This window comes from Mustela nigripes, chromosome 9 (genome assembly GCF_022355385.1).
Source record: "Mustela nigripes isolate SB6536 chromosome 9, MUSNIG.SB6536, whole genome shotgun sequence".
In the NCBI taxonomy this organism is placed as follows: Eukaryota; Metazoa; Chordata; class Mammalia; order Carnivora; family Mustelidae; genus Mustela; species Mustela nigripes.
Window position 1 is genome coordinate 19079277 of NC_081565.1, and position 25441 is coordinate 19104717.

The 25441-nt window shown below is 54.0% G+C and overlaps 1 protein-coding gene across 4 annotated transcripts in view; it reads left to right on the forward strand.

The window, feature by feature from the left end:
• The first annotated feature begins 2774 nt into the window (after positions 1-2774).
• Positions 2775-25441, forward strand: part of AKNA (AT-hook transcription factor) — a 50994-nt gene continuing 28327 nt past the window's right edge. For 2 of the 4 annotated variants that reach the window (XM_059410970.1, XM_059410973.1), the window contains exons 1-4: positions 11309-11461; positions 16587-16955; positions 19675-20735; positions 22902-22976. In XM_059410970.1, coding sequence (XP_059266953.1) covers positions 16700-16955; positions 19675-20735; positions 22902-22976 — 1392 coding nt within the window. In that variant the 5' untranslated portion in view covers positions 11309-11461; positions 16587-16699. Of the gene's footprint in view, positions 2854-8813; positions 8907-11308; positions 11462-16586; positions 16956-19674; positions 20736-22901; positions 22977-25441 lie in introns of those variants that run through there. The other 2 variants (XM_059410971.1, XM_059410972.1) reach the window with 2 other exon arrangements.

Here is a 25441-nt window from a genome sequence, read left to right on the forward strand (position 1 = left end):
CCTCTGAAGCAGCCCGTATCCCTGAAGCCCCGGCCCCTCCAGTGGGGACTCTTTGTGCCCCTCCTCAGTCTTAATACCCGTGCAGGGAGTAACTCCCACTTGGTCATCAGGGCTTAGATCTCCAGGCATCAGATGCCAAATCCTGCCTGGTCATGGGTCAATGATCTCACCTTTCTAGGTCCAAATTCCTATCTGGGAAGTGGGTGTGGTAGGCCGAATCGTGACCTCAAAGATAACCCAGGTTCTGGCAATGTGAGGATGTTCCCTTACCTGGCAAAGGGACTTTGCCTAAGGGATTAAGGCATTCAGATGGGGAGGTTGAGCTGATTTTCTGGGCAGGCCCCATGTAATCCCAAGGATCCCTGGAAGAGGGAGGCAGAGGGAGACTTGATGCGCGGAGGGAACCGTATTGTGGCTAAGGAAGTGGAGGTTGGGATGTGCTCTGAAGATGGGGGAGGGACCACCAGCCCAGGAATACAGGCAGCTACTAGACACTGAAAAGTCAGGGAAAGAAATTCTCCCCTCGGATCCTGCGGAAGGGACCTGCCCTCCTGACATCTTGAGGACAGCCCAGTGAAACCGACTTTAGACTTCTGACATCCCTTTGTAAGAGAACAAATGAGTGCTGCTTGGAGCCATGAACTGGTAATAATTTGTTACAACCATCCCAGGAAACAATTCAATGGGGATCCAGCTACTTGCCTCTGACAGTGGTTGGGACACTGTGCGTGGGCCCCAGGAACCAGGCTCAGAATCAGGCTCAGGGTCAGCCCCAGGAAGACCATGACAGTCCAGATGATGATGATGGTGAACCAAGGGCCCTCTGGCCTTAGAAACGCCACACCCTTTGCAGTCTCGAGTCCTTGTGCATCTTGTTCTGAACTGAAAGGTTTTCATCTATCACCAGCCCACAGTGAATTTCAGCCCAGCCACTAACCAACTCTGTGAGCTCTGGGCAAGTTGTGACCTCGTGACCATCCATGCCTTGAACCAGCCAACTGACCACAAGCTCCGACTTCACGAGGCAAGAAAGCTCCCAGTCGCTGCTGCCCATTGCTCCCAGTTGAACTCTGAAAAACTAGGACAAGAAAGAGTTTCAGGAGCTGTCGTTTCTAGAATTCTCTGGCTCGACTCCGGGACTGTGGTCCATTGGGCATTAGGGTCCCCCTTTCGTGGAATTTTAAACAAACTTTAAAAAAATTTCTTTGCCAGTGGGCTTAGAAAGGTCAAGTTCTTGCCCAAAGTTGCAGAGTTAGCAGGTAATAGAGGCTAAATTTGGATGCATGGCTACTTGAAGTCCACATCATAAAGCCAAGGACAAGCATGTGTCCTGCTGTCTTCTGAAGGGACCCAATACCATGGGTTAAGGTAGTTCTGAATAATGGAGCAGGGAGGGGTCAGAGGTTCACCCTGGCCACACGCCCTTGTGGCCCTCACTTTATTCATGATGCCAGAATCAGGGCAGGGGTGGTGTGGGGACAGTATTGCTGGAGGGTCTCAGGGTCTGCTGCTAATTGAAGAAGGCAGAAAGAGTGCATGTTTTTGGCCTGAGCCAGGGCCTGCCCAAGCAGGTGCTGAGCTGGTCTCCAAATTATCTGGACCTTGCTTTGCCTGGGAGAAAACAGGGTGAGGGATAGAACAGCCCAGTGTGAGGAGTGCAAGGATAGAGAACAAGACCCCGCTCAAAGGGTCCATACTTCAGAGTCTGACATCTGGAATCAAATTCCACCTCTACGATTTCCTGGCTGTGTGATCTGGAGCAAGTCACTTAACCTCTCTGAGCCTCAGTTTCATGTTTCAAATGGAGGGCATAGTATTCACCTAGCCTATAGGATATTATAAGGACTGGCTAAAAAGTTTGCCGTTGGCACGGAATATACCTTTAGTGAACAGGAATGGCTGCTGTGATCATTACTGGGCACCTGCAGGAGCCTCAGGCCCCCTGGGGAACTGGGAAGAGGGATCTGCCAAGAGGATAAGGAAGTGGCTGCAACATAGTTGGACGCGGGTCCCCAGGAAAAATTCTTCCTGCCTTGGGGCCTATTAACCCCCTTATGAGACAGGGTTGGTAGAGGAACTCTTGAAGTGAGTGCCGTTGATTTCTTTCTTCTGGGCTTGGCGCTGGGTTTATTTTATCCCCTCCTCGCGGCAGCTCTGAAGTCCAGTGGCAGAACTGGGACGGGGAGCTGAGGTCAGTTCGACACTTTACACCGCCACTCTTCAAGGCGAGCTGTCAGGGGACAAGGGATCTCTCTGTCCTGCACTCACCGCGGGACTCTGGGCAAGTCGCGATCCCTCTGCAGACCCGGGTTTTCCCCGCTTGCTCCTCGTGGTCTGGACGAGAGTGGACTTGGAGGGCAGCGCCAATACCCAGCTACCTCGCAGGAGAGGACGGATCACAGGAGGAGCGCACAGCAGTCCTTGACACGCAGGAGCTCAAGGAAAGTTTATTAAGATTCTTAGGACTGTTATGAAGCACTCCGTTTCCGCTACGTACGTTTGGGCTTTCTTGCTCACTCTGGCTCCATGCGACCTTGCACAAAAGTCTTAGCTCTGGGCCTCAGGCTTCTAGACGCCCTCGGGCGGGTTCCAGGAGGGACACAAACCCAGATGCAAGCTCTGCAGCGCTGGGGGGGGGGGGGGGGCGGAGTCCCTGGGGGCGGGCCGCAGGCGGCCGGCTCTCTGCGATTGGTGGAGCTTCCCGAGGCCCCGCCTCCCAGGGCCCTCCCCGCCCGTCACAGGCCCGCCTCGGGGATTAAGCAAACAGTCACCGCCCCGCCCCGCGCCGGGATTGGAGGCCTTTGTTTGCCGCTCAACTCCAGGAAACCACCGGCGCGCGGAGACAGCCAGCAGGTGAGGCGCGGGGAGGGGCTCACGGTGGGTCGCGGGCGGGTGCTGGGCCCTCGCCGGGCCTCGGTTTCTCGGTCTGGGGAATGGGGTGGGGGGAGAGCGGACAGCGCCGATGGGCTCCGATCCACAGGGACTGCTCTGCTCTCGGCCTCTCCCACGTGGAAACCCCACGCGCGCGGGAAGCAGACGGATCGGCACTCCCGGAATGGGAGGGCGCCCCTGGCGCGCCGTCAGTGTTCAGTCCTAACCTCGCCGGCTGCTGGGTTCCGCGGTCTCCGCCGTCGGCCTCAGTCTCCACCTCCGCACAATGGGGGCGTTGGCTTTTTCTCTCCCTCTCGCTCGCTCCGGCTGGGGCTGGTCTCTGGGCGGGGAGGGGTCCCCAGGGAGTCCGGGGGTGGTCCTTGGCGGGGCTTCGGGCTGTGTTTGGGTTGGAGGTGTGGCCCGGGTAGCTGTGGTTACCGGGGAGGTGGGACTTCTCTGTCCTGGGATTTCTGCGCGCTGCGTTCTCCCGGCAACAACCCGCGCAGCCTGACAACTCGGAGCGGCACGGCTTCCCCCGACACCTAACGCAAGTTTCCTTTCCTCTTTTTGGCGGGGGGGAGGGAGGGAGAGCAAAGGCCAGCAGTGAGGGTGGGCAGCTCCGACTGCGGCAGGAACTGGAATGGACGGAGAAATCGGGCCAGCCTTTCTTGGTACACGGATGGGGAGACTGAGGCCCAGAGAGGGGGCGCGTCTTGCCCGAAGCGCACAGCAGGGAAGGCGCAGAGCTGGCCTCTCCCCAGTGTGATGTGGCTGGCGCTGGCGGCGTGCCAGCTGGGACAAGACTCTTCCCCGTTCATTTTGCCGGCTTTTGTCGAAAGCCCTGACAGGTTGGAGAGGATCATTACCTAGGTTTCAAAAGCTTCTGCTTCTCAGTGATAAAGTTGGAAAGGAAAGTTGTTGGTAACAAACCCGGGCTATTTTGGAGTTGAGAAGAGTTGCCGAGACAGGTTGCAGAGAAAAAGAGACATTGTTTCTGTCCTCTAGAACAGAAGAAATTGTGGAAACCAAATCATGAAGAACTGAGGTTAGACACCTACGGGGACTTCCCCAAGAGAATTTTCCAGGCGCCGCCTCTAGAGTTGGTGGGTTTTATTTTTTGGTTCTTGGTTTTGTTTTGTCAAGAAAACAGAATCTCTGCCCATCTGTTTGAGGGGGCCCGAGTCTGGCTTAGGGGGATGGACCCCATGGTGTTTGGGGGACATTTTTAGTTTATTCTCACAGGCGGTCTCAGTTCTTCTGCAGGAGGGAGAAGGTGCCCACGTGAGGCCTTGTCTCCCAAAGTCCAGTGGTTTGCGTTTGAAACATGTGATGTGAGCCCTTCTTGCACAGGGATTTCATCAGCTCCCACCAGCCCGCACATTCTGCTAGAGGCACTGGGGTTGGGGTTAGCAGCGAGTCTGGGGATGTTCCCGGGCACTGCTGCCCTCATGCTGAGAGTGTATTTTGGAAACTAGTGCCTGCCAAGGACATTTTAGTTTACCCCCGGGGGTGGAGGGGGGAGATCAGGGGGGTGGGAAGAAAATCTTTTTAAAGCATCCAGCTGAATCACCAGAAAAATCCCAGGTCCGTTGTATGTTTCTTCGGTCCTGGAAGGTGGGACAGATCTGGGCACGGGGAGTTAGAAGACCTTGGTGTGAGTCCCCAACCCAGCTTGCATTCTGAACGCCTCAGTTTTCCCCTCTGTGAAATGGGCATGGTAACACCCACTCCAGTTCAGCTTTAAGGCTGAAGTGAGGTGGAACCATAGAAAGTTTCATTCAACCCACATTCCACGTTTGGAGAGGAGGAATCTCAGGCCCAAAGAAAGAAAGTCACAATAGCATTGACACCGGTTATTGGTTATTGCTTGCTGTCTTCTAGCCACGGCGCCAAGGATTTTACTGCAGTGACTGAGGTCTGGGTGGGTGGGAGTTTTCGTCACCAGTCACTTTCTGGGTTCCCAGTATGGAGCCCTGGACATAGCAGGTGTTGAGTGCAGTGTCATTGATTCCTCGATTCTGGCATTTAGTGTTCACATTGTTGCCATGAAGTGGGTGCTGCTATTCTCATTTTACATAGGAAAAGCCTAAGGTTCAGAGAGTTTAAGTCACTAAGCTGAGGTCACACAGCTTTTCATGGGAGTTAATTGGTCCGTCCTTCTGGATGTGCAGGGGTGAGTCATCTTGTGAGAGCTGACCGTGTGCATCTCTTTCCAGGGCTGTGCTAGTGATAGTCACATTGGTACCTTGAAATTGGCCATCATACGGGTATTTATACTATGGAACTTGGCAGATCAGGCCACAAATTGGGCGTTTTCTTTTCTTTATTTTTTTTAAGAGAGCTGCCTATGAAGGCTGTTGTGGGCTGGAAGGCCAGCGTTGCTCTGTATGACAGCAGGATGGGTGGTTTCTGACTGTGCAGGAGGGCTCCAGGGGTGCCAGGCCAGAAGACCCACACCCCGCTGCAGTTCCCCCAAAGTGTGGGATTTGGGGAAGGAAACCTGTATGAGAGGAGGCTCCTGGTCCCTTGTGTTGAGTCACGCAGTGCCCCAGCTGTACGACTTGGGAGCAGGTCAGTGTGAGCCTGAATTCCGGGGCCAAGATGTCTGGGCTTTTACCTGAATGTGACAACAGCCATCCGTGTTCTTTAAGCAGGGAAAGGCTTGACCAGAATGATGCTCTGGGAAGATTTATCCAGCTGTGTGCGGCCAAGGGATGGGAGGCTGAGCCAGGCACTAAGTGACTGGAAGAGGCACAGGCTGACCTGGGAGCCAGGACGAGGCTAACAGTGTCCCTCCTGAGTTTTCCAAGCCCCTCCCGTATGCTAGCACATGTGCAAGCACGGTGCAAACACATAATCCCCTTACTTTATAGGCGCACCCCTGAGGAAAGTGTTATCCTCTGGAGATGAGGATATCAGAGGAGTTTAGAAGGCTACCAGATCTGGACCCAGGCCTTTCTGCCTCAACCCCTTATATTTTTAATTCCTGGGTGCCTCCTTCATTCCAGTGTACTATCCCAGCTTCTGGCCAGGTGCCAGCCAGACGCCAGTTCGGTTGTCAAGAGTGATCCCTTTCTCCCAGGCCTGGTCCTGCACCAGCCCCTAGACCCTTGCCAGCTTTCCCTGTTCTGGGGCAGAGGCTGGCGATATAGGCCGAGTGTGATGCCCATCTGGCAGTCTTCTTGGAGTCTTCAGTCTTCTCGGAGTCTTGAGTCCACAGCCAAGGACCAAGGACCAGGAAGGACCTCAGGGTCCAGGAGGCTGCACTCAGCCCCTCTAGGTCAAGGATTCATTTGGAGGATAATGCTTTACTTGTGGATGCAAATCGAACTCTGCCTATCATGTGCTGTGTGACTCTGGGCAAGTTGTATGACCTCTCTGGGCCTTTCCTCATCTGTTAAATGCCTGATGACAAGGGATCCAATCAGACAACACACACCATATCCCAAAATGTGAAGAGTGGCTAAGATCCCTTTCTTTCCTTTTGTGATTTTCCTATGTTTCCACATGTTGCATAATGGCTCTATGTGCAGCTAGGAGTCAGCTTGAGATTCCCTCTGCCCCTCCCCCTGCTCACGTGCTCTCCCCCCCTCCCCGCAAATAAATACATAAATAAAATATTTTTTAAAAATCAGGATCTTAAAAAAGAATAGTACATATTTATTTTACTCTTTTTTGTAAAGCAACTATTATTTTTCCAAAATATACATAAGGAGAAAGTAAACTTGCCTGCCGTCGTGCTACTTGCTGCTAATTACTGTAAGCAAGCATTTGGGAGCGTCTCTCGCTCTCCCTCCCTCCCTCAATTCCCTCTCCTCCTCCCTATTTTACCCTTTCATTTTTTCTTGAAGGGATTCAAACGGGATAGAGATTATTTTATAACTGGTTTGTTCACTCAGCGTATCACACTTTTCTACGGGACTGCGCCTTCGGCCACAGTAGAACGAATACTAGCTGCGTAAAATACCTTTGAGTGGAAACTGTCACGATTTGTTTCCATGATCCCCTGCTACTGGACACTGAGGTCGTTTTCAGTCTTTTCACTTACTGCAAGGTTCAGTCGCAAATGATGAAGACCATACTGTCTGGATTCAGACAGCCTGGTTCAAAGCCAGCTTCCTCTCCTGTGGAAGGGGATACTAATTCCTGCCTCCTTGAATCGGCACGAAGATCAAATAATGACGTCCGAATCCATGCGACGGGCTTCAGTAATAGGTGCACAATAAAATTGTACTGTAATGTTAGCAATGCATTCCTGGCACCGAGGTATCTTTGTTGTTGTTGGACTCTCTTCATGGAGCGTGAATTTAAGAGTGTGGGTGTCTCTGTGTGCAAGTGTGTGTGCATGGGTGTATTTTCCACCATATGGCCACATCCTCTTTATAACCCATGTTTTGGTTGGTGGAGGAAGGCCTGCCTCCTCCCCTACTTCACTAATGGATTGGTGACCCCTAGAATCGATGGGGACCCATAGGGAAGAAGGTCACAAGGAAATGGCAGCGTTTCTCTCTGCCTTGGGACAGTTAGCCATCCCCTTTTCTGGGCAAGACCCAAAGTGAGGGTTGTGGCTGGTATTAGGGAAGCTCCGGAGCCAGGAAAATTAAATTCAGTCCTGTGGGGGAGCAGGCCATATGGGCGTTTCACAGATCTGGCCAAAGTCATTTATTCATGAGCTCTGTGCCAGCTGGGCCATGGGCCAGGACGTTAGGTACGACGTAGTCTCATTTATCATCCCAATGATTCTGTGAAATCAGTATTGCCCCTTGTTTTACAGAGAAAGAATCTGGGGTTCAGAGAGATTGAGCTGCTTGCTCATGGCCACACAGCTTTTAATGAGAACCTGGACGTCTCTGCACACGGAGCACATGTTCCATAAACCCCTGTACCCTCTAGCCTCCCATTACCCTGGTATTTCTACCTGTGTAGGCAAGTAGAATCAAGAACCTGCAGATTTAGCGCTAGAAGGTCATTTCTGATAACCTCAGAGATAATCTCATTAAGCCCCAAGTTTCCCAAGCTAAGAGCAGGGAAGGCCCTTGTGCATTATGACTCAGGCTCTAACTTGGGTCTCCCCTTCCCCAGTTCTTCTTGGCCAGCTCCTGCAATCCTTACCTGCCCCCCCAGACTCCCTGTGGATTTTCACTAGAGGGTAAAATCAGCAATGTGGGCCGAGGAGTGGGTGACCTTAGGGAGGGTTTTCACTGATTTTCCCAAGGAAGGGAGCCACCATGAATTCTGAAGTTGCCAATCAGCCCGTGCTTTCCCCCAGTGGGTGGGTAGCCTCGTGGCCCCCCTGTACCTCTGGGCCCCAGGATGTTGTGTTCAGTCCCGGGGCATGTCCTGGGCTGCACTGGAAGGCTTGAAGCAAGGCAGACCGACCTTCCATTCAAGGCTCCCAAGCTGAGCCCTTAGATGGGGCTCAGGAGGGGATGTGGAGTGAGGCCAGAGGGGATGGCTGAGTGGTGGGCAGGGGGAGGGTGGGTGGGGACGGCGTCACTGTGCCGGAGCATCAGGACCCAAGAGCTAGAGAGAATGAGTGGCCAGAGGTTCGCTGGGCCCCTGTGGGCCGGAAGGCAGGTTTGTGCCCCTGCAACAGGATGTGGGCTTGTTTCTGGTAAAAGTACTCAAGCCTGGGGGCCAAAGGATCTTGTTGTTGTTCGTTTTCATTTTGGTTGACTGGGAACTAATCCCTTCCCCATCTTTGGGCCTCAGTTTCCTAACCGGTAAATGCTCTCTCACTCCTGTCCTGCCCACTCCCTAAGGCTATTTCGTAAAGCATCTGGTTCAAGGACCGGAGAGCCGTTTAGAAAAGCTGGTGAAAGGCTCTGTGTGGAACCAGAGATTCATTATCGAGGTAGAACATTGGCTTAGGGACTTGCAGTTAGTGGACAGCAAGCTCCACTGCCAATTCCATCACGCACAGGTACTTGTTATCCCTGCAGGCCTCAGTGCTGTAGGCTCCCAGCTTTGCTGTTAAGAGGCGGACCTTTGTATGCGTCAATCTTCACCGGAACTCCCCAGCTTTGTGACAGCAGGTAAGTCTCTCAGGCTCTCCTAGGCTCTGTTTACCCACCTTTAAAATGGGGACGTCACACCAGTCTGCCAGGGATGTGAGGGCCACAGCCAGCCTTGGGCGACAAGCGAGAGTCAGTAGATGACCCAGCATGTATCTGCTGTGCTTTTGCCGTGTGGCAGGCGCTGTTGCTGGGTGCTGGGAGCTCTCAAGTGCCAAAAAGATCAGAAGTCTAATTCCCAAAGGGTTCTGTGGGGCTGAGATCCGTAGGTGGCCTACAAATTCCCAGGAAGAAGTGGGGTCGGATGATGAAGGGGAGCGCCATGCGTTTGTCCTAGCATCAGCAAGGAGCGCACTGCTGAGGAGGGGGGAGAGCGGTGGGGGGGGGGGGGGGGGGGGGGGAGGCTGGAGAGGCGCCTCCCTCATGGGCGAGCAGTGGGGCAGGAGTGGAGGGTTTTTAAGCCCAGATGGACCACGTTTGCACACTTCTGTTTGGAACCATGCGAGTGGTGCAGTGTATGCATTGGAAGGACCCCAGGGCTTCCCGGGAGAGGCTGTTGCAGGAGCCTTGCACGGATGCAGGGGTGGGGCGGGTTCTGGGGAGACTGAGGAATCAATGATGGATGGGTTTCTGGGGTGTAAGAGAGGAAAAGGTCCAGAATGACAGTTGGGTCTTAGTTAGGTTTAGGGGGATCCAGGGGCCGTGGGGCGTGCCAGGCTGCGGCAGCCACCTGGTGTTGCTGGGTTGATGGCGGGGCTCCCTGGGTTAATGACCGGGGAGGGAGGGTGAGTGAGCGACAGGCCCGTCAGGGGAGCCCGCCCCTCACACAAAGACCCACACGGTCACCAGAGCTGATGGGGAGGGGCCTCGTTAGGGTTTGGCTCTGCTCCACGCTGGGCTAGGGGCTGCTGGTAGAGCCTCGCCACCCAGATGTGGGAAGAAGGCAAGGAGTGGGGGGAGGGATGGGTTGACTGATGTGATGAGGGCACCAGGTTCTAGCCCTGGCTTTGCCACATACTCACAAACTGACCTTGAAAAAAGCTGTTCATTCACTCACTCGTGTTCCAGGGCCCCCAGCTCTGCACGTAGCTGGAGTGGCCTCCGGCAATCGTGGCAGCAGTCCTGCTTATCCTTGTCTTACAGATGAAAAAACAGCTGGGGAGGCATGGGGGGCCCAGACCCCGAGCCTGCCCCTCCACCCCTGCTCCTGCCTCTCCCGCCTGGTTCCCTCTGCTCTGGGTACACAGCCTTGCTGTTCCCAGGGATGGCCCCGCTGGTTCCCACCTTGCCCTTTGCCGTTGCCCTACCAGAAGACTCTGCTTCCAGCTCTTTCTGGGGCTCACTCCTGCCCCTCTCTTCCTTCAGCCCCTTGTTTGAATGTCACCTTCTCACTGAGACCTTCCTAGCCATCCCCAAACCCTCCTCTCCAACCCACTACTCTCTGACCTACAGATTCTCGACCTGGGCCACATATCCCAATCAGCTGGGACACTTTCAAATTGCTGATGCCTGGAGACCGTTGGTCTGGATGGGCCTCAGGCATCAGGATCACCATCTCCACTCCAACCCACCCTTGTGGGTCCGGTCCTTACCTCCCTCCACATTTGTTTTATGTTGTCCTGTGTTTCTGTGGAGAGTGGAGCAAGGACTCAGCCTGTCCTGTATCTTGCCGTGTTCCCAACACCTTGGCAAGCGCCCGGCAGAATAGCTCAGCAAGTACCTGTCTAATGAACGAATGGGGTGATGGAAGCTTGGGAAAAGGGAGCTTGCCCTCTGAGAAGTCTTGGGGACAACAGGAGAAATTCGGCTCATCAGTCAATCCCCCACCTCCAGTGCTGCCTATAAAATCTCACAGTAGCTACAGGCCCAGCTTGGGGGTGAGGACAGTGGGTGGGATGGCAGGTCTGGCTGCAGCCTCCCTAAGATGTTGGGTTGCACAGTGGTAGATGGGACAGAAAGTCAGAGCCGGCCGGGAGCATCTGGTCTGAGCTCCCATTCTACAGATGGGCCCAGAGGCCTGGTGACGGAGAGAGCCTTAGCCCAGGCCATGCCCTTGAGGGGAGAGGCTGCAGAAAAAGCTCCTAGAAGGTCGAAGCTGCTGGAGGCTTCCTTCCAGGCTCGGCATGCTGTGTGTGACTTTCGCCAAACCGCTGACCTTCTCCGGACTTCGGTCTCCTCAGTCAGTACTTTGGCCCAGATGGTCCCGATCCCTGACTTGGGGAGTCCCCAGGAGTCCTTTGCCAGGGCAGCCAGACCCGCAGAGGGCCTGCAAGGGGTTAAGCTCCTCCCGCTGACTCTCAGGCAGCACGCAGACAAACCCCCTCCTTCTGACAAACACTTGTAGGAAATCAGGCTGGGCGCTTCCTGCCCAGGCGAGGCGGCCTCAGCCGCAGCAGGGGCGGGGAGAGGTGGGGAGCGATGCTTGTGTGTGAGCAGCAGCAGCCGGGGCTGGCAGAGTGGCCTGGAGGCGGGCCAGGGCGCCATGGAGGCAGGGGGCTCCCTAGGTTTGGAACAAAGACCTCATGGGCAGGTCCCCTGAGCCTGGGCCAGCAGGATGGTGGTGGAGCCCGAGAGAGGTAAGGGCGCCAGGCGGGCCGGGGAGGCCGCCTTCCCTCTGGACTGGCCAGTCACAGACTCTCTGGGACAGTCAGGGCAGCTGGACCAGCCCAGCCAGGAAGTTACAGCTGTGGCAGCTGTTACTACTTCTTTCGCAGTTTAGGGCATCTGGCACCTGGGGCATGGGTGGATTTTCAGGGGATTTCATCAAGCTTCCGGGCGCTGGATCCCCGTCCGAGCCCTGATTCTGACCTCTGGGGACCTGGATGGGCGCTGGTCCCCACGCTATGCCTGTGGCGTCCTAATCAGCACATGGAGAGTTGGTCCTCGGGCTGCTAAGGGGTCTGAGAGATGATGCTCAGATGAGGGGCTACGGGGGTGGGGGTCCTCACAAAAGAGAGGCCCCATCTGCCACACCCCGAGGGGAGTTCTTGAGGCCCGCGGGGCTAGAGTCCGCAGCGGCCAGGGCACCTTTCCTCTTTCTCCTCCGCCTCTGATGTGAGGAGAGGGCTGGGGGTAGGAGGGGTACATCTGGAGGGGGGAGGGGCTGGAGCTTCCCCAAGGGACCAGTTTTTCGCGGGAACCCCTTGAGAACAGTAGGTCTGTGCCCAACCAGCTGCTCAGGGAGGGCAGCTGAGTTTGGGGTTCTGAGCTCAGCCTTTTTGGAGGGGCCCAGTCACTTGCTATGGAGACTCTTCCTTCCCCTTCCTCTCATCCTCCCCACAAGTCTCATGGACTTGGTTTCAGAGTCATAGCCCCTGGGGTTGAATCCCTGAGCTGCCCTTCCTGTCCCCAAGGTCTTGTGAGAGCCAGCCACCTCTCTACGACTCCGTTTTCTCATCTGGAAGACGTCAGGGTTGAGGTGGGAGCAGAAAGGGGGCCGGCCCCCTGCACAACCCTGGCTGGATTGGAAGTGGGCTCCAGAAGGCATGGGGAGGCAAAGCCAGGCTGCATGGTGGCGGTTGGCATAGGACAGCCTAAGAGATTGAGCCACAAAGACAGGGGACCTCATTTTGGAGCAGCTGAGGGGGGCCAGAGAAGCCCTGTAGGGGGTGGGCGATGCAGACCCACTCGGGAATGGGAGAAAGAGACCAGAAGGGGCTCTAAGTCCCTTGGGAGTGCTGGAGGCAGAGCCAGTGGTGGGGAGAGAGGAGCCATACAAAAGGAGGAGGGAGTGGTCCGTGCTTCCCTGGGGGTTAGGTTCTTGAAGGCAGGTGGGGACCCTTATCCTAACAGCCCAGTGCCTCTGAGGATTTAGTGCTCACGGGGCTTTTTCGGGTTCAGGACCCAGTTCATATGGCTAGGGCCTTCACCCATCCCCACTAACTTTCAGGAGCAGCCGAGCCTTTGACTGCCATTCAAGAAGCCCAGGCTGTAGCTGTCAAGTTCCCTTCATACGTTCAGGTTCAGACCTCAGTGCCTTTGTCTATGCTGTTCTGTCTGCCTGTAATGCCTTTCCCCATTCTTCTCCCCCCAGATCCTCTTTGCCCAGTTTCATAGTTCCTTCATATATCCCTCTGTATTGTTACCCAGCCCCCAAGTTGAAACTTTGGGACTCTTTGGCCCATATTAGTATTTTTAACGTCTTCAGAGGGCTTGGCACACAGTGGAAGGTCATAAGTTTTTTAAAATTAATTTGCACGCACTTGGTGTTCAGTATACATCTTGGTGACTCTGCAATGGGTCCTCAGGATGGAGGAGGGAGTGAACAGCTCTGAAGCTGTTGCCCTTGGGGGTCACGGTCAACCAGGAACCTCAAAGTTCATTCAGCCACTACCCAGCCCATGCTCACGGGGCAGTAATTCCCTTGCAGAAGCCAGAGCTGGGGGGCGGTGCTCTCCGCATCTTCCCGTGAGGGGAGGTTCAGCACAGCCGTTGCCGATGAAGCAAGAGCACCAGACCTGGAACCTGGTCTCCACCTACTCTGCGACTTCTCTTTCTTGGCCGCAAGCATGAGGACACAGCGAGGGCGTGTCCTCATCCCAGCCTGAGGATGGGCTGTAATTGGCCCCGGAGTGTGTTTGTTGAGTGACCCACTGACGGAGGGGGGGGGGCTGGGCCCTGGGCTCCATGGCCCTGAGGGCCATGGCTTGTATAGAAGACAGAGAGGCCCTGCCCCCCACCCTGGTGGGGGGCGGGGGCTCACAGGTTTCAGGGCCTGGGGAGCATGCGCACAACTCCAGCTGGTGGCCACAGCTGCCTCTGCTTGCAGTGCACCAAGTTTCAGCAAGGACTGAGTCATCCCAGGAGACAGGATGTTCCTCTTTGTGCACCCAGAGGCGCCTGTGATTGGGCCTCCAGCTTTGCGGCATGGCTAGAAAAAAAGCCCTTTAAAAAGTCAAAAAACCACATGCCTCCCCAGCCCCTTCCTCTGTGGAGATTTCAGGAAGAGAAAAGCGGCTCTTAGCACCTCCCACACCTCCCCAAGTAGCAGGGCCCGGAAGGCCTACCCCGCCCTAGAGTGTGGGCCTTACCTGCTGTGTTCACTTAAATGCCGATTCCTGGGCCCTATCCCAGGGCCACTGAGTCTGGCTCTCTTGGGGTCAACCTAGGAATCTGCTTTCTTAGGGACTTTTTTTATTTTAAGGAGTTTATTTCTTTGTCAGAGAGAAAGAGCACAAGCAGGGGGAGAGGCAGGCAGAGGAGAAGCAGGCTCCCCACTGAGCAGGGAGCCCAATTCGGGACTCGATCCCAGGACCCTGAGACCATGACCTGAGCTGAAGGCAGGTGCTTTAACAACCGAGTCTCCCAGGCGCCCCTGTATTTTTAGAGAATTCTTAAGAACACTCGAGCTACAGGCCCACTGGCAGGGATTCCCGAGAAGGGTGCAGGCCCCCCAGAGGGTATGGGAAGCAAGGATTAGAGCTTCTCCTTAAAAGATTTATTTATTTATTTATTTCCATCTTTTTAAAAAAGTTATCTTGGATATATTTTTCCTAATACCTGTATTTTTTTCTTATACACTAGCACGAGGATACATATATGTAAAGGTATCAAGATATCTGTAGAGGGAGGAGATGAGAGTAAATACAGGTTTCTGGTGAGTGTTGTGACAGAAAATTGGAGATGACTGGCCCAGATGAATAGTTTCAGATCTTGCTCTGTTGCTAACCAGCTGGATCATCTTGGCCAAGTCACTGTTCCAAGGCCACGCTTCAGTTTTCTCTTCTGAAAAATACTTTTCCTGCAACCTGCTTCCCTTTTTGGGTTGAGGGCAGGTGGAGAACATGCAGGCTGGCACAGAGCGGGCACAGCATCTGTGGTAGGGGGCAATTCTGGGGGTTGGGAGGGCATGAGCCACCCCTCCCTCCAGGCCTGCTGCAGGCACAGAAGTTGCCGCCAGAGGCCAAGCAATGTGATTCCCTCCCTGTCCCCACCCCAGTCCTTGAGAAGGCTGCAGCCTTCCTAGTGATGCACTGTTCCCCCGGGAACTTTTGATCCAGGAATAGTTGCCTGCTGACTTTTCTCAACTGTGTAAATCAAGGCCCTCACCAAGGCCCTAAGTGTTCTTGAGGCTGCAGAGACACAGACCTATCTGTCCTCAGGGAGGCCTAGGATTATAGACCACTGTCTCCCCAGTATGGAGGGAAGAGCCCGGGCCTGACCCCAGCCTTATCTTGCCCAATGGGTGGCTTTGGGTTCAGGACCGCTGCTATCTGGGCCTCAGTTTTCCCCCCTGCAGAGCCAAGTTTTTGTATGAGCGAACCTGGGCTTCTGGGAGGGTCCATGCTGCTGCTCTGTGGGCTGGGGGCTTGGGAAGTGTTGGCCATAGCACAGGGCTGGGAAAGAAAGGTGATGGGAGATGAGAGAGAGTGAAGGAAAAGAGGAAAAGGAAGAGGAAATGGAAGGAAGAAGGTCCTTCTGCAGCCAGACTCCCTCTTCTGGCTCCTCCTCCCCAAGCAGTCAAAAAGAAACTTCTCAGCAGCAGCTCTGGTGTGCTGTCCCAAGGGCGGGATGTGCTGAAGGGGACCCGAGAGGCCCTCCTGGTTCTGGCCACCATCTCTCCTTGCCCACGCTCCACTGTCAGAGTGGAGGCCTTGTCCCACCCCACAGTTATGGGGGACACCACTGCTGGGTCGCTCCCTCCTGCCTCCATGGTGCTTGGGACGCCCCTGCCTGGACATGCTCTCTCTCTCTTTTTAAATTTAGGTGAAATTAACATGCCATGAAATTAACGATTTTTAAAGGAACAATTCATTTAGCATATGTATAGTGTTGTACAACCACGACCTGTATCCAGTTCCAAAACATTTGCAGCACCCCTCAAGGAAACCTCATACCCATGAAACAGTCACTCCCCATCCTGCCTCCCCTAGCCCCTGGGAACTGCCAGCTGGCTCTCCATCTCGATTGATTTACCTGTTCTGGGTATTTCATAGAAACAGAATCCTACTACAAGTGACCTTCTGTGCCTGGCTTCTTTCTCCTCTCCTAATGTTGTTCAGGTTCGTCCCCATGGTGGTGAGTCCCAGCCCTTCTTTCTTTTCTGTGGCTGAGCACTGTTAGGTCTCATGTGTACCCCACAGTGTTTATCCATGCATCCACATGGATGTGCCCATCCACATTTGGACCATTTCCCCCCTTGGGCTGTTGCAAATAGTGCTGCTCTGAATGTGTGTGTGTGTGAGTGTGTGTTGGTTTGAGTACCTGTTTTCAATTATTTGGAGTGCTGGAATGTTTTCTTCACCCCCCTCCGAGTTTGCATTCTTACCCATTGGGGGTTAGGGAAGGCTCCCAGCGGAAGTGGCCCCTAGACTAAGCCTTGCCTGCTCCCTAAGCCTATTGTGCCCCCTCCCACAGTGTCCCCATGTGTCCCTGTCATGCTCACCTTAATTGGTAGTCGCTGCCTATTTGTCTGCTCCCTCCTGGGCTCTCTGTCCCAGCACCCATGCATGGAGCCTGGGACACAGTGACAATCCCTAGCACACCCCCGGACCCAGAGCTCTTGCCAGCTCAAGTAATTGAGCTCCTGATTTTGTTAAAGAGACAGAAAGTGATGTGACTCGCCCAAGGTCACACTGCTTCCGCGGGCTGGAGCCAGCAGGTGCTCCAGGGCTGTCGCATCCCAGCATTCCTGTTGGTACCCTGCTCGACGCTGGGAGGGGACTGAAAGAATGATGCTGTCCCTTATTGTGTCTCCCACAGGCAGCAGGTAGGATGACCGGTACTGAGAGAAGCTGGCGGTGACCGAGGCGCCCGCAGTGGCAGCTCTGTCTCCTGAAGATGAGGTGGCCCAGGTGAAGCCCAGGCTAGGTCCCATGGCCAGCTCCAGGACAGAGGTGCGCTGGCCCGAGCTAGGCCTGAGGAGGGTGCCCCAGCGGCGGCGCTGGGCCTGGGCTGAAGAGGAAAAGGATGCTGAGGGGAGCGGGGGACAAGAGGGGGCCTTTCCCAATGCCACCAGCCCCGAGCTCCTGGAAGACTTCCGGCTGGCCCAGCAGTGCCTTCAGCCGCTGGAGTGGGACCCGCGGGCTGCTGACAGCCAGGATTCCGAATCGGGAGAGTCTGCAGGAGAGGGTGAGACTGATCTCCCCCGACCCCACCCCACAGGGAGCTGAATATCCCACCTTCTGGTGGGAGATGGGGAGTGGAGGGTGTTTTTTTTTTTTAAGATTAAAATCCATAAAGCCTATAATTTAAAATTTTAAATGATTTGAATTATATAAGTTGTAATGTTCAATGCAGAAAAATCAGCAAATATGAAAGCAAAAACAGAAAAATTTACTTATTATCCAGATAACTGCACTTTTCTATATGCATGTGTGCAAATGTAATATGCAAATGAAAATGGAATAGTACTCTACAAATGCTAGGGTAACCTGCTTTTTTTTGCAACTTAATAGACATGAATATCTTCCCAGCTCCTCATCTCTCCCTCCACAAGTCATTCCTAATGCATGCAAGCAATTCCATGGGGTGGATAGTCTGTATTTTGAGGGCCAATCTCTTGCTGTCATAAAAAATGCAGAGATGAATATCGTTAGTACATCTTTGCCCATGTGATGTGCTAATAGCCTTGGTCATTTAAACTGCTTGGTCCCAGGGTTATGTCCATTTTGAAGATCTTCTAAAAATCCCAGTTAGCAAATGACAATGGAGCTATGCCATGTTTTCTAGAATGAGTGTTTCCCTTGCGTGGAGACCAGTTCAGACTAAATTCCTAATTTTGCCGAGCAGTCCCTTGTCTCTGAATCTCGGTTTGCCCATCTGTGAAACAGGAGCAGCAGTACCACTGAGAACAGCTCGAGCTTGATCATGTGGTTCCAGTCGCACTTAAAACACAGACGTGAAATCCTCCAACTTTGGGCTCTGTGAATGGTGCAGGCCCCGATGCACGGTGGAGAAGGCATTAGGCTAGTACCAGATTGTGACATGACCCAGAGTTCTTTCTGTCAGGTCGGCTTAAAGTAGGACTTGCCTACCACTACCTGCTCAGGAGCCACTTCTAACCCATCAGGGCGAGGTGACTGACACATGCTGGGAGGAAAGGGCAGAGGCATCTCTTCCTAAGGTCACATGGTAACCCCTTGCTATGACATAATAGCCACTGCCAGCGTCCTTACTGTGTGCCAGGCGCAGGGCTGAGCAGGGTGCAAGCCGTGTTTCCTTCCCTCCTCACCATCTTCTGCCAGGTAGGAGGGACTAGCCTCAGGTCCACGTTAAGGGTTGTCAGAGAGGTCAGCAACCTGCCCATGGTCGCCAGGAAGGGATCAGATCCAAAGCCTGTTTTCCCCATCATGCTGCATGACCCCCGCTGCAGAGACTAACTCGCCAGCATGGCTGGGACTTTGGTCCTAAGTTCAGGGTTGCTGTGAGCCACTGCATGTTCCTTGGCTAGTTACCTAACCTCTCTGCACTGTAAACAAGAGAGACTTGGCTGCAGGAGCTTTTAAGGAGTCGGAGGACGTAGACGTGCTAGGGGAGAGGCTGCAGGGAAGCAGAGAGATACAAGGGTGATGACAAAGGTGTGTTTCATGAAACTTTGGATCTATCCCAGAGGTTGACATAGGTTCTAGGACAAAGTAGGTGCTCAGTAAACATTGCCTGCATGAATGATGCTTAGAAGCATGCATGAATGGGTGGGTGGGTAATGGAGGGGTGAGTGGGTGGGTGGATGGTTGGATCAGTGGGTGAATGGGTGATGGGTGGGTACATGGTTGGAAGCATAGGTGAATGGATGGGTGGACGGATATTTTTTTATCATATTGTTCTCCCAGCCTCGCTCTTTTCCTTCTTTCCATTCAGTCAACAAGTACTGAGCACCAGCTCTGCAAATACACTAGTAAACAAAAACGGAGGGTATCCTTGCCACCGTGGAGATTATAGTGTAGTGGGGGAGACAGATATTAATGAAACAATCATGAAAACAAATGGAAAACTGGAGCTAGGCTAAGTGTTTCAAAGTAAAGGTGTTCAGTCCTGTGAAAACCTATTATACAAGGGAGAATCTGACCTCATTAGGAGATCTGAGATTTCCCTGATGAGGTCAAGGCTGAGCTAATGCCTGAAGGACAGTTAGGAGTTAACTAGGTAAAGGGAAGGAAAGAGGACCCTGGCAGAGAGATGAGTATAACAAAGCCCTGTGGTTGGAGCAATGTGGAATGGCTAGAGCAGGGAGAGACTGAGGGGGACCAGAGAAAAGAGATGGATTAGGAGAGCTAGTGGGGTATGGAGGCAGGGGTCTTAGGACCATACTCTGTCCTGGGAACAGGACAATATTGCTGAGTCTTCAGATGGAGGATGAGGATGAAGATTAAGGAGATCATTAGGTGGCTACTGCAATGGTCCAGGCAAGAGAGGATGCTGGCTAGAGCAAAGGTAGTGCAGGATTAAGAGCACTAGGTGAGTCTGAGAGCTCTGTAGGAGGTGATCTTGACAGGATCAGGGGACAGAATGGATTATAGGGATTGGGTGGGGGTGGGGGGAGTGATGGCCAAGGTGCTGCCCAAGCTTCTGGCTTGTGTAACTGGGTGGGATGGTGTTTCCATTTGCTAAGACGGGAAATAGTGGGGGAGAGCCAGGTTTGAGGATCCGATTTGGAGGACTGGAGACAACTAGAGGAGGTGCTAGGTAAGTACTTGGCCATATGGAGGGGGTAGGGGGAGCGGGAATCACTGGGATTCTTGCCATCACTGTAGGATGAGGAAATGAAGGCCCAGAGGGGCGAAGTAACTCTGGTAATGTTACACAGTAAGTCCAGACCTGGTGTATCCTGAGCAGTGACCTGTCTTTCCAGAGTTTGAAGCAGAGAATGTGGACAGCCCAGAAAGTTCCAACTTGCCTCTCAACTGGCTCCCCGAGCAGGATCCTCACCTGGCCATGACTGAAGAGGAGCTGGATGAAACCCTTGGAGGTCCTGAGGTGGAGGAAGCTGGAGACAGTTCCCCAAGATTGGAGTATGAGACTGGTCTCAGTTCAGGGGGCGATGGAAACACCAGCCCCAGGGCTCTGGGATGGGGTCAGGACACGGACTGGGTGCCCTCTGACAAACAAGCCAGTGGAGACAAACTTCCAGAACATTCTGAGGACAACCCAACTGTTGACCTCAGCTCTGCAAGGTCCTGGAGCAGTGGGACCGTGAGCCTCGACCACCCCAACGACAGCCTTGATTCTCCCTGGGAAGGAGAAACTGATGTCCCCCAGCCCGCTGGCCTGGCAGAAACCTTACTGCAAAACTCCAGCCACCACCTCCTAAGCCCAAACACCACCACTGGAGGAAGTGTTGCTCTGGCAACCCCCACGGAATTCCAAGACTCCTCGGTACCCCAGACCCAGAGCCTCCAGGGTCCAGCAGTTAAGTGGAAAGAAAGTACCAGCCTCTCCTACCCTCAATTGGGAGACGAAGCCTGGAAACGGACACGGACATCCCCTAAGACACTCCCTTCTCGATTCACTGGCTCTGTCAGCCTCCTGAATCCGCCTAGGTCAGGCCGGCAAGACAGGCTGCCGCCCAGGCAGCAAGCCACTCTGGCTGGCCCTTCATCTTCTGATGCCTCCAAGTATGGGCGGGGGCAGCTGAACTACCCACTCCCTGATTTCTCCAAGGTTGGACCCCGAGTAAGGTTCCCCAAAAATGAGAGCTACCACCCCCCCAAGGCCAGGAACCACAGCAGGCAGCCCCAGGGCCCCGCCAGGCCGCTGATCTTCAAGTCTCCTGCTGAGATCGTGCAGGAGGTTCTGCTGAGCAACGGAGAAACCGGCCCGGCCAAGGACCCACCTGCTACACACCCCATCACCAGGGTACCCCAAGAATTTCAGACACCTGAGCAGGCCACCAAACTGGTCCATCAGCTCCAGGTAAGCTGGTCTCGTGTCTATAGGCATGTCACCAAGGTTCTTGGCCCAGGGTTCGAGGCCGTTCCAGTAGGAAGTCTTAGGACTCAGCCAGAAATCCCCTGCTGGTAGAGCAAAGATTGTACCTGAGCTGGTTCCTAAGCTCTTTGCTCAAAAAAAGAGCAGTGCTTACACTCATGCCACAAGGATAATCCGGTGCTTGTTTTTAACTTCTGCTGTGAGAAACTCAAAACATATACATGATAGGAACATGGTCTAATGAACCCCCGTGTACCTGCCACCCAGCCCCCACCAACCTTTTTTTACCTGTGGCCTCCTCTCCTCCCCCTCTCAGCATACTGGAATATTTTGAAGCAAATTTCAGGCCTCAGATCATCTTACCTAGAAATATTTTAGTGTGTATGTCTGAAGACTGGCACGTTCTCTGGAACGGGGCGATCCCATCAGCTTATCTAGAACCCGATACCAGTCCTACTATTACTCAGTTGCCAGTCTGTGTTCGGATTGTGTCTCAGAAATGGCTTGTTCATTTCAGTGGGTTCGAATCACAGTCAAACACAGCTCATCTGTTGCTTGTGATCGATGTGCCTTTCTTTCTTTCTTTCTTTTTTTTTTAAGATTTTTAATTTGTTTACTTGACAGAGATCACAAGTAGGCAGATTGAGAGAGGTGGAAGCAGGCTCCCTGCTGAGCAGAGAGCCCCAAGCGGGGCTCGATCCCAGGACCCTGAGATCATGACCCAAGCCAAAGGCAGAGGCTTTAACCCACTGAGCCACCCAGGTGCCCCTCGATGTGCCTTTCAAATCTCCCCAATCCCACCCCTGTTTTTTTTTTTCAAATCTCCTTCTTCCTTTTGGTGTATTTGTTGAGGAAACCAGTTCTGTCCTGCAGAGTCCCCCATGTTCTGGAGTTTGCTGACACACCGTCTCATCTCTCCTACATTCTACTGTCTTCTCCTTGTCCTGCATGTTGTCCTTCTAGAGCTCGAAGCTTTTTGGGCTTGCAGCCCTCTGTCTATTTCCCCTCCAGACCACCAGCTCTATGTGGCTAGGGCCGTTTTTTGTTTCGGGGTTTTGTTTTTTGTGGTTTTTTTTTGGTAAGAGCATGTCACAGGTGTTTCATTCAGGAGGCACAGGATTCTTGGGATTCTTATTCATCTCTCATTTGTGATGTCTGCAGCCACCGATGGCCATGGTCTTGATCCAGTCTTCCCTTTGGCAGTGACAAAGTGATAGTATCCTCATGCTGTCATTCCTCCTGCATTCGCTTGCTGGAGATCTTCTCTAAAGTAAAATTTTCTCTCATTGACTATTTGGTTATCAAGGTCTTATTCCTATGGGAAACACGAGAGAAACGCTTGAGTCTGTTCTTCTAATTAAGGGTTTTCAGACCCATGCCTCTGTTCTCCGACGTCCTTCAGAAGCGGGGGTGCCATTTTTTTTTTTGCCTTTTCCCTGCCGTGACTTGTGTGATGGAGCTGCTCAGTTTAGTTGAGGGCAAGTAGTGACTGAGTAAATGCGATTGTGATTCCCAAGTCTTCTACGGGACCCTTGGATGATTCATTCCACCCGCCATTAAAAAGCCACTTAGGGGGGCGCCTGGGTGGCTCAGTGGGTTAAGCCGCTGCCTTCGGCTCAGGTCATGATCTCAGGGTCCTGGGATCGAGTCCCGCATCGGGCTCTCTGCTCAGCAGCGATCCTGCTTCCCTCTCTCTCTGCCTGCCTCTCTGTCTGCTTGTGATCTCTGTCTGTCAAATCAACAAATAAAAAATCTTTAAAAAAAAAAAAAAAGCCACTTAGGAAGCACAGGCTCCGGTCGTGCAGGGACCAGAGCCGTGGGGAAGACGGATGTGGGCCTCAGCCCGCAGAGGTGACAGACAGCAGGGAATCAGGACAGATGAGCAGGGAGTTGCAGTCCCTGGGATGGGTGATGCGTCAAGGTAAACCAGCCCAGAGGCCCTTACCCCTGATGGACAGTCCGGGAGGTTAGCAGGCTGTCCTACCTCCTCTCCCACTCAGAATTTGGCCATGGGGGTGTGTGTGGCACGTGAGCCTGAGGGGTTCTGCTCAGCTTCCACCTTTGAGGAACCCTTGGGGGTCTGGGCTCCCGGGAGGGGTCTCACGGTGAGGGACATGGGCACATGACCCTGTCGCTCTCCCTTTCCTGCAGGAGGACTACCGCAAGCTCCTCACCAAGTACGCCGAGGCTGAGAACACCATTGACCAGCTGCGCCTTGGGGCCAAGGTACTGGTTGGGGTGGGGTGGAGGTGGGGGGCCTGGCCCCCGAGAGATGACACTCCCCCACAGTCTTTGCTCCTGCCTCCTAAGGCCCTGGAGATACAAGAACCCAATCTTTAATCTACTACAGGGTCCCTCTGTGACCTTGGGCATTGACCTTCATCATTGATGAACTTTGATGTCCTTGAATCCTAGAATCCAGGTTTCCAGGATTCTCACAGGTCTGGGGTCAGACCACTTGGGCTCTGCTCCTGGCTCCATTACTGACCAGCTCTGTGACCCCACACAAGTTTCTTGGGCTCTCTGAACCTCAAGGGAGTAGCACAGAGTTTCTGCTCAGCTCCTGAAGCTTATTTCTTAGGCCTGATCCTTACAGAATGGCTCACACTCAGCGTCCCCTCTCCCCCACTGATTGAATGTCCAGTGTGTAGCAGAGCAAGTGAGGAGGGGGAAATCCATCCATGCCCATCCTGCTCAGCCCCCACCCTGCCTGGGGAGGAGGCTGTGAATTCTCACTTGGGACCTTCCCCTTTCTGGGGCTGAGGCAGGAAGTGGGGCCTGTTGCTGCCCCTGGTAGCTTCCTGCCTCCCCTGCCCTGCTCTTGCCCCATCAGGCCACAGTGGAGGAGGGGCTGGGAGCTGAGGGATGGAAAGGCAGACCTTCCCTCACCCTTGCCTGCTGTCTTAGGGCCCCCACCTGGCCTGTCCTGTCACGCCCCAGGACCCCTCCCCTGCCACAGGTTAGTCTCATGCCTCCAGAGGCACTTCTGTGACGTGTGTCCGAGGCAGGCCTGATAAGAAAATGGAGGTCCTGTTCTGGGAGCAGTTCTCCTGTATCCCCACACCTGTCTGGACACAGGTAGATCCCTTCCATCCTGGTTGCCGTCGGGCAAAAGGGGGTTAATCAGACCTTCCTCCTGGGAGCTGGTGGGTTCCACCTGATATCTTAAGGCTCCTTCTAGCTCTATGAACCAGAGAGCCAGAGGCGGTGTGGAAGGGCAGGGGAGTTGGGGAGACCTACGTGGGGCATGGTGAGGCATCCTCCCTGGGGAACCATGTGCACATGGCTGCAGACTCCTAGAGGCTCCACAGAGAAAGGAACCGGCCATTAAATCCGAACTCGCAGCTCCCCCATCTAACAAATTGGGACTTGGGTCCCCAGCAGCAGCAGAGGCTGGCAGAGTTCAAGGTCAGGGGCAGGACCTTGGAGCACCTCCTCCGTCCCTCTTCTCCTTGCTCCCTCCTTGACTCAGTTTAGAGAGTGAGTCAGTGTATGGAATTCGAGTACCAGGCCCTGGCAGATACTTCCAAAGACATGGGGACGATTCTTCTTTTGAATATTATTAATATGAAGGTGTTTATTGGGCGCCCATGTGCACCAAGCACCATGCAGGCGTGGGCAGGCGTGGACACCATAAGAGCACAACCCGGTGGGGACCCGAAGTCTCCCCATGGACGGTCACCTTGTCCCGGCTGATGACCCAGACCCATCTCTTACTTGTGAGAGGAGCTTAGGAGGGAAGGTGGGAGAGGCTGGGAATGGTTCAGTACCAGTTCACCCACTCTGACTTTCTGGAAGAATGACTCCTTAGTTTGGGGGTGCTCCTCAACAGAATGGTGAGCATGGGTCAGCTAGACGCTTCCAGAAGCAGGATGATTCTCTCCCGGTCCCCTAGTCTCACAGCTGCCCTGGTGCGGCCATACAGGCAGGGCTTACTGTCCCGGTGGGCTCAAGAGGACATGGAGCCCGGCTGGGGAGGGACTTGGGGGAGGGGTCCTGTCTTCCCAGCTGGGCTTTTCATCCTGTCCCCAGCTCTGTAGACTCTACCCTGAAGACATAGGGAGACCCTGGTGTGGCTTCCTGCTCAGAGTTCTTGCCAGGGAGGCTGGCTTGTGGAGACAGAAGTCTTACTGCTCCTTCAGACTAAGCTGGCGGGAATGGACCCTACAGGGACCTGCTGAGTGCCACCCCCTATCTGCTCAGAGCCCAAGGGGAAGGGGTGGACCCACGTGGGAGGGAACCAGGCAGCCCGGCAGTGGGTGGGCAGCGATGGGTGGGGACCTGGGGGAAAGGGACTGGCAGGTACTAAGTGGTAAAAAGACACCAGGCCCCAGGCTAAGTATTACCAGGGTCCTCTCGTTTGATCAGCACAAGAGAAAACTGAGGCACAGCCAGGCCGTGGTTTGTTCAACCCCTCAGCTAGGAAGGGATTTAAAGCTGGGGATTAAACCTATGTCTGCCGGATTCCAGAGTGGGCGCACTTCTCCCCGTGCCTGGGGCGGGCAGGATTTGGGATCTTGAGCTGGGCATGTGGCAGAGGCACAGGGACAAGGCAGAATGACGATGTTTATAGTGATGATAACAGCAGTGATACAGAGATGTTTACGGAACACTGTCCTGAGTTGTTTACCACTGGGAAAACTGAGGCACGGGGCAGATAAGAATATTTGCTCATCGCCCAACCAGCAGGT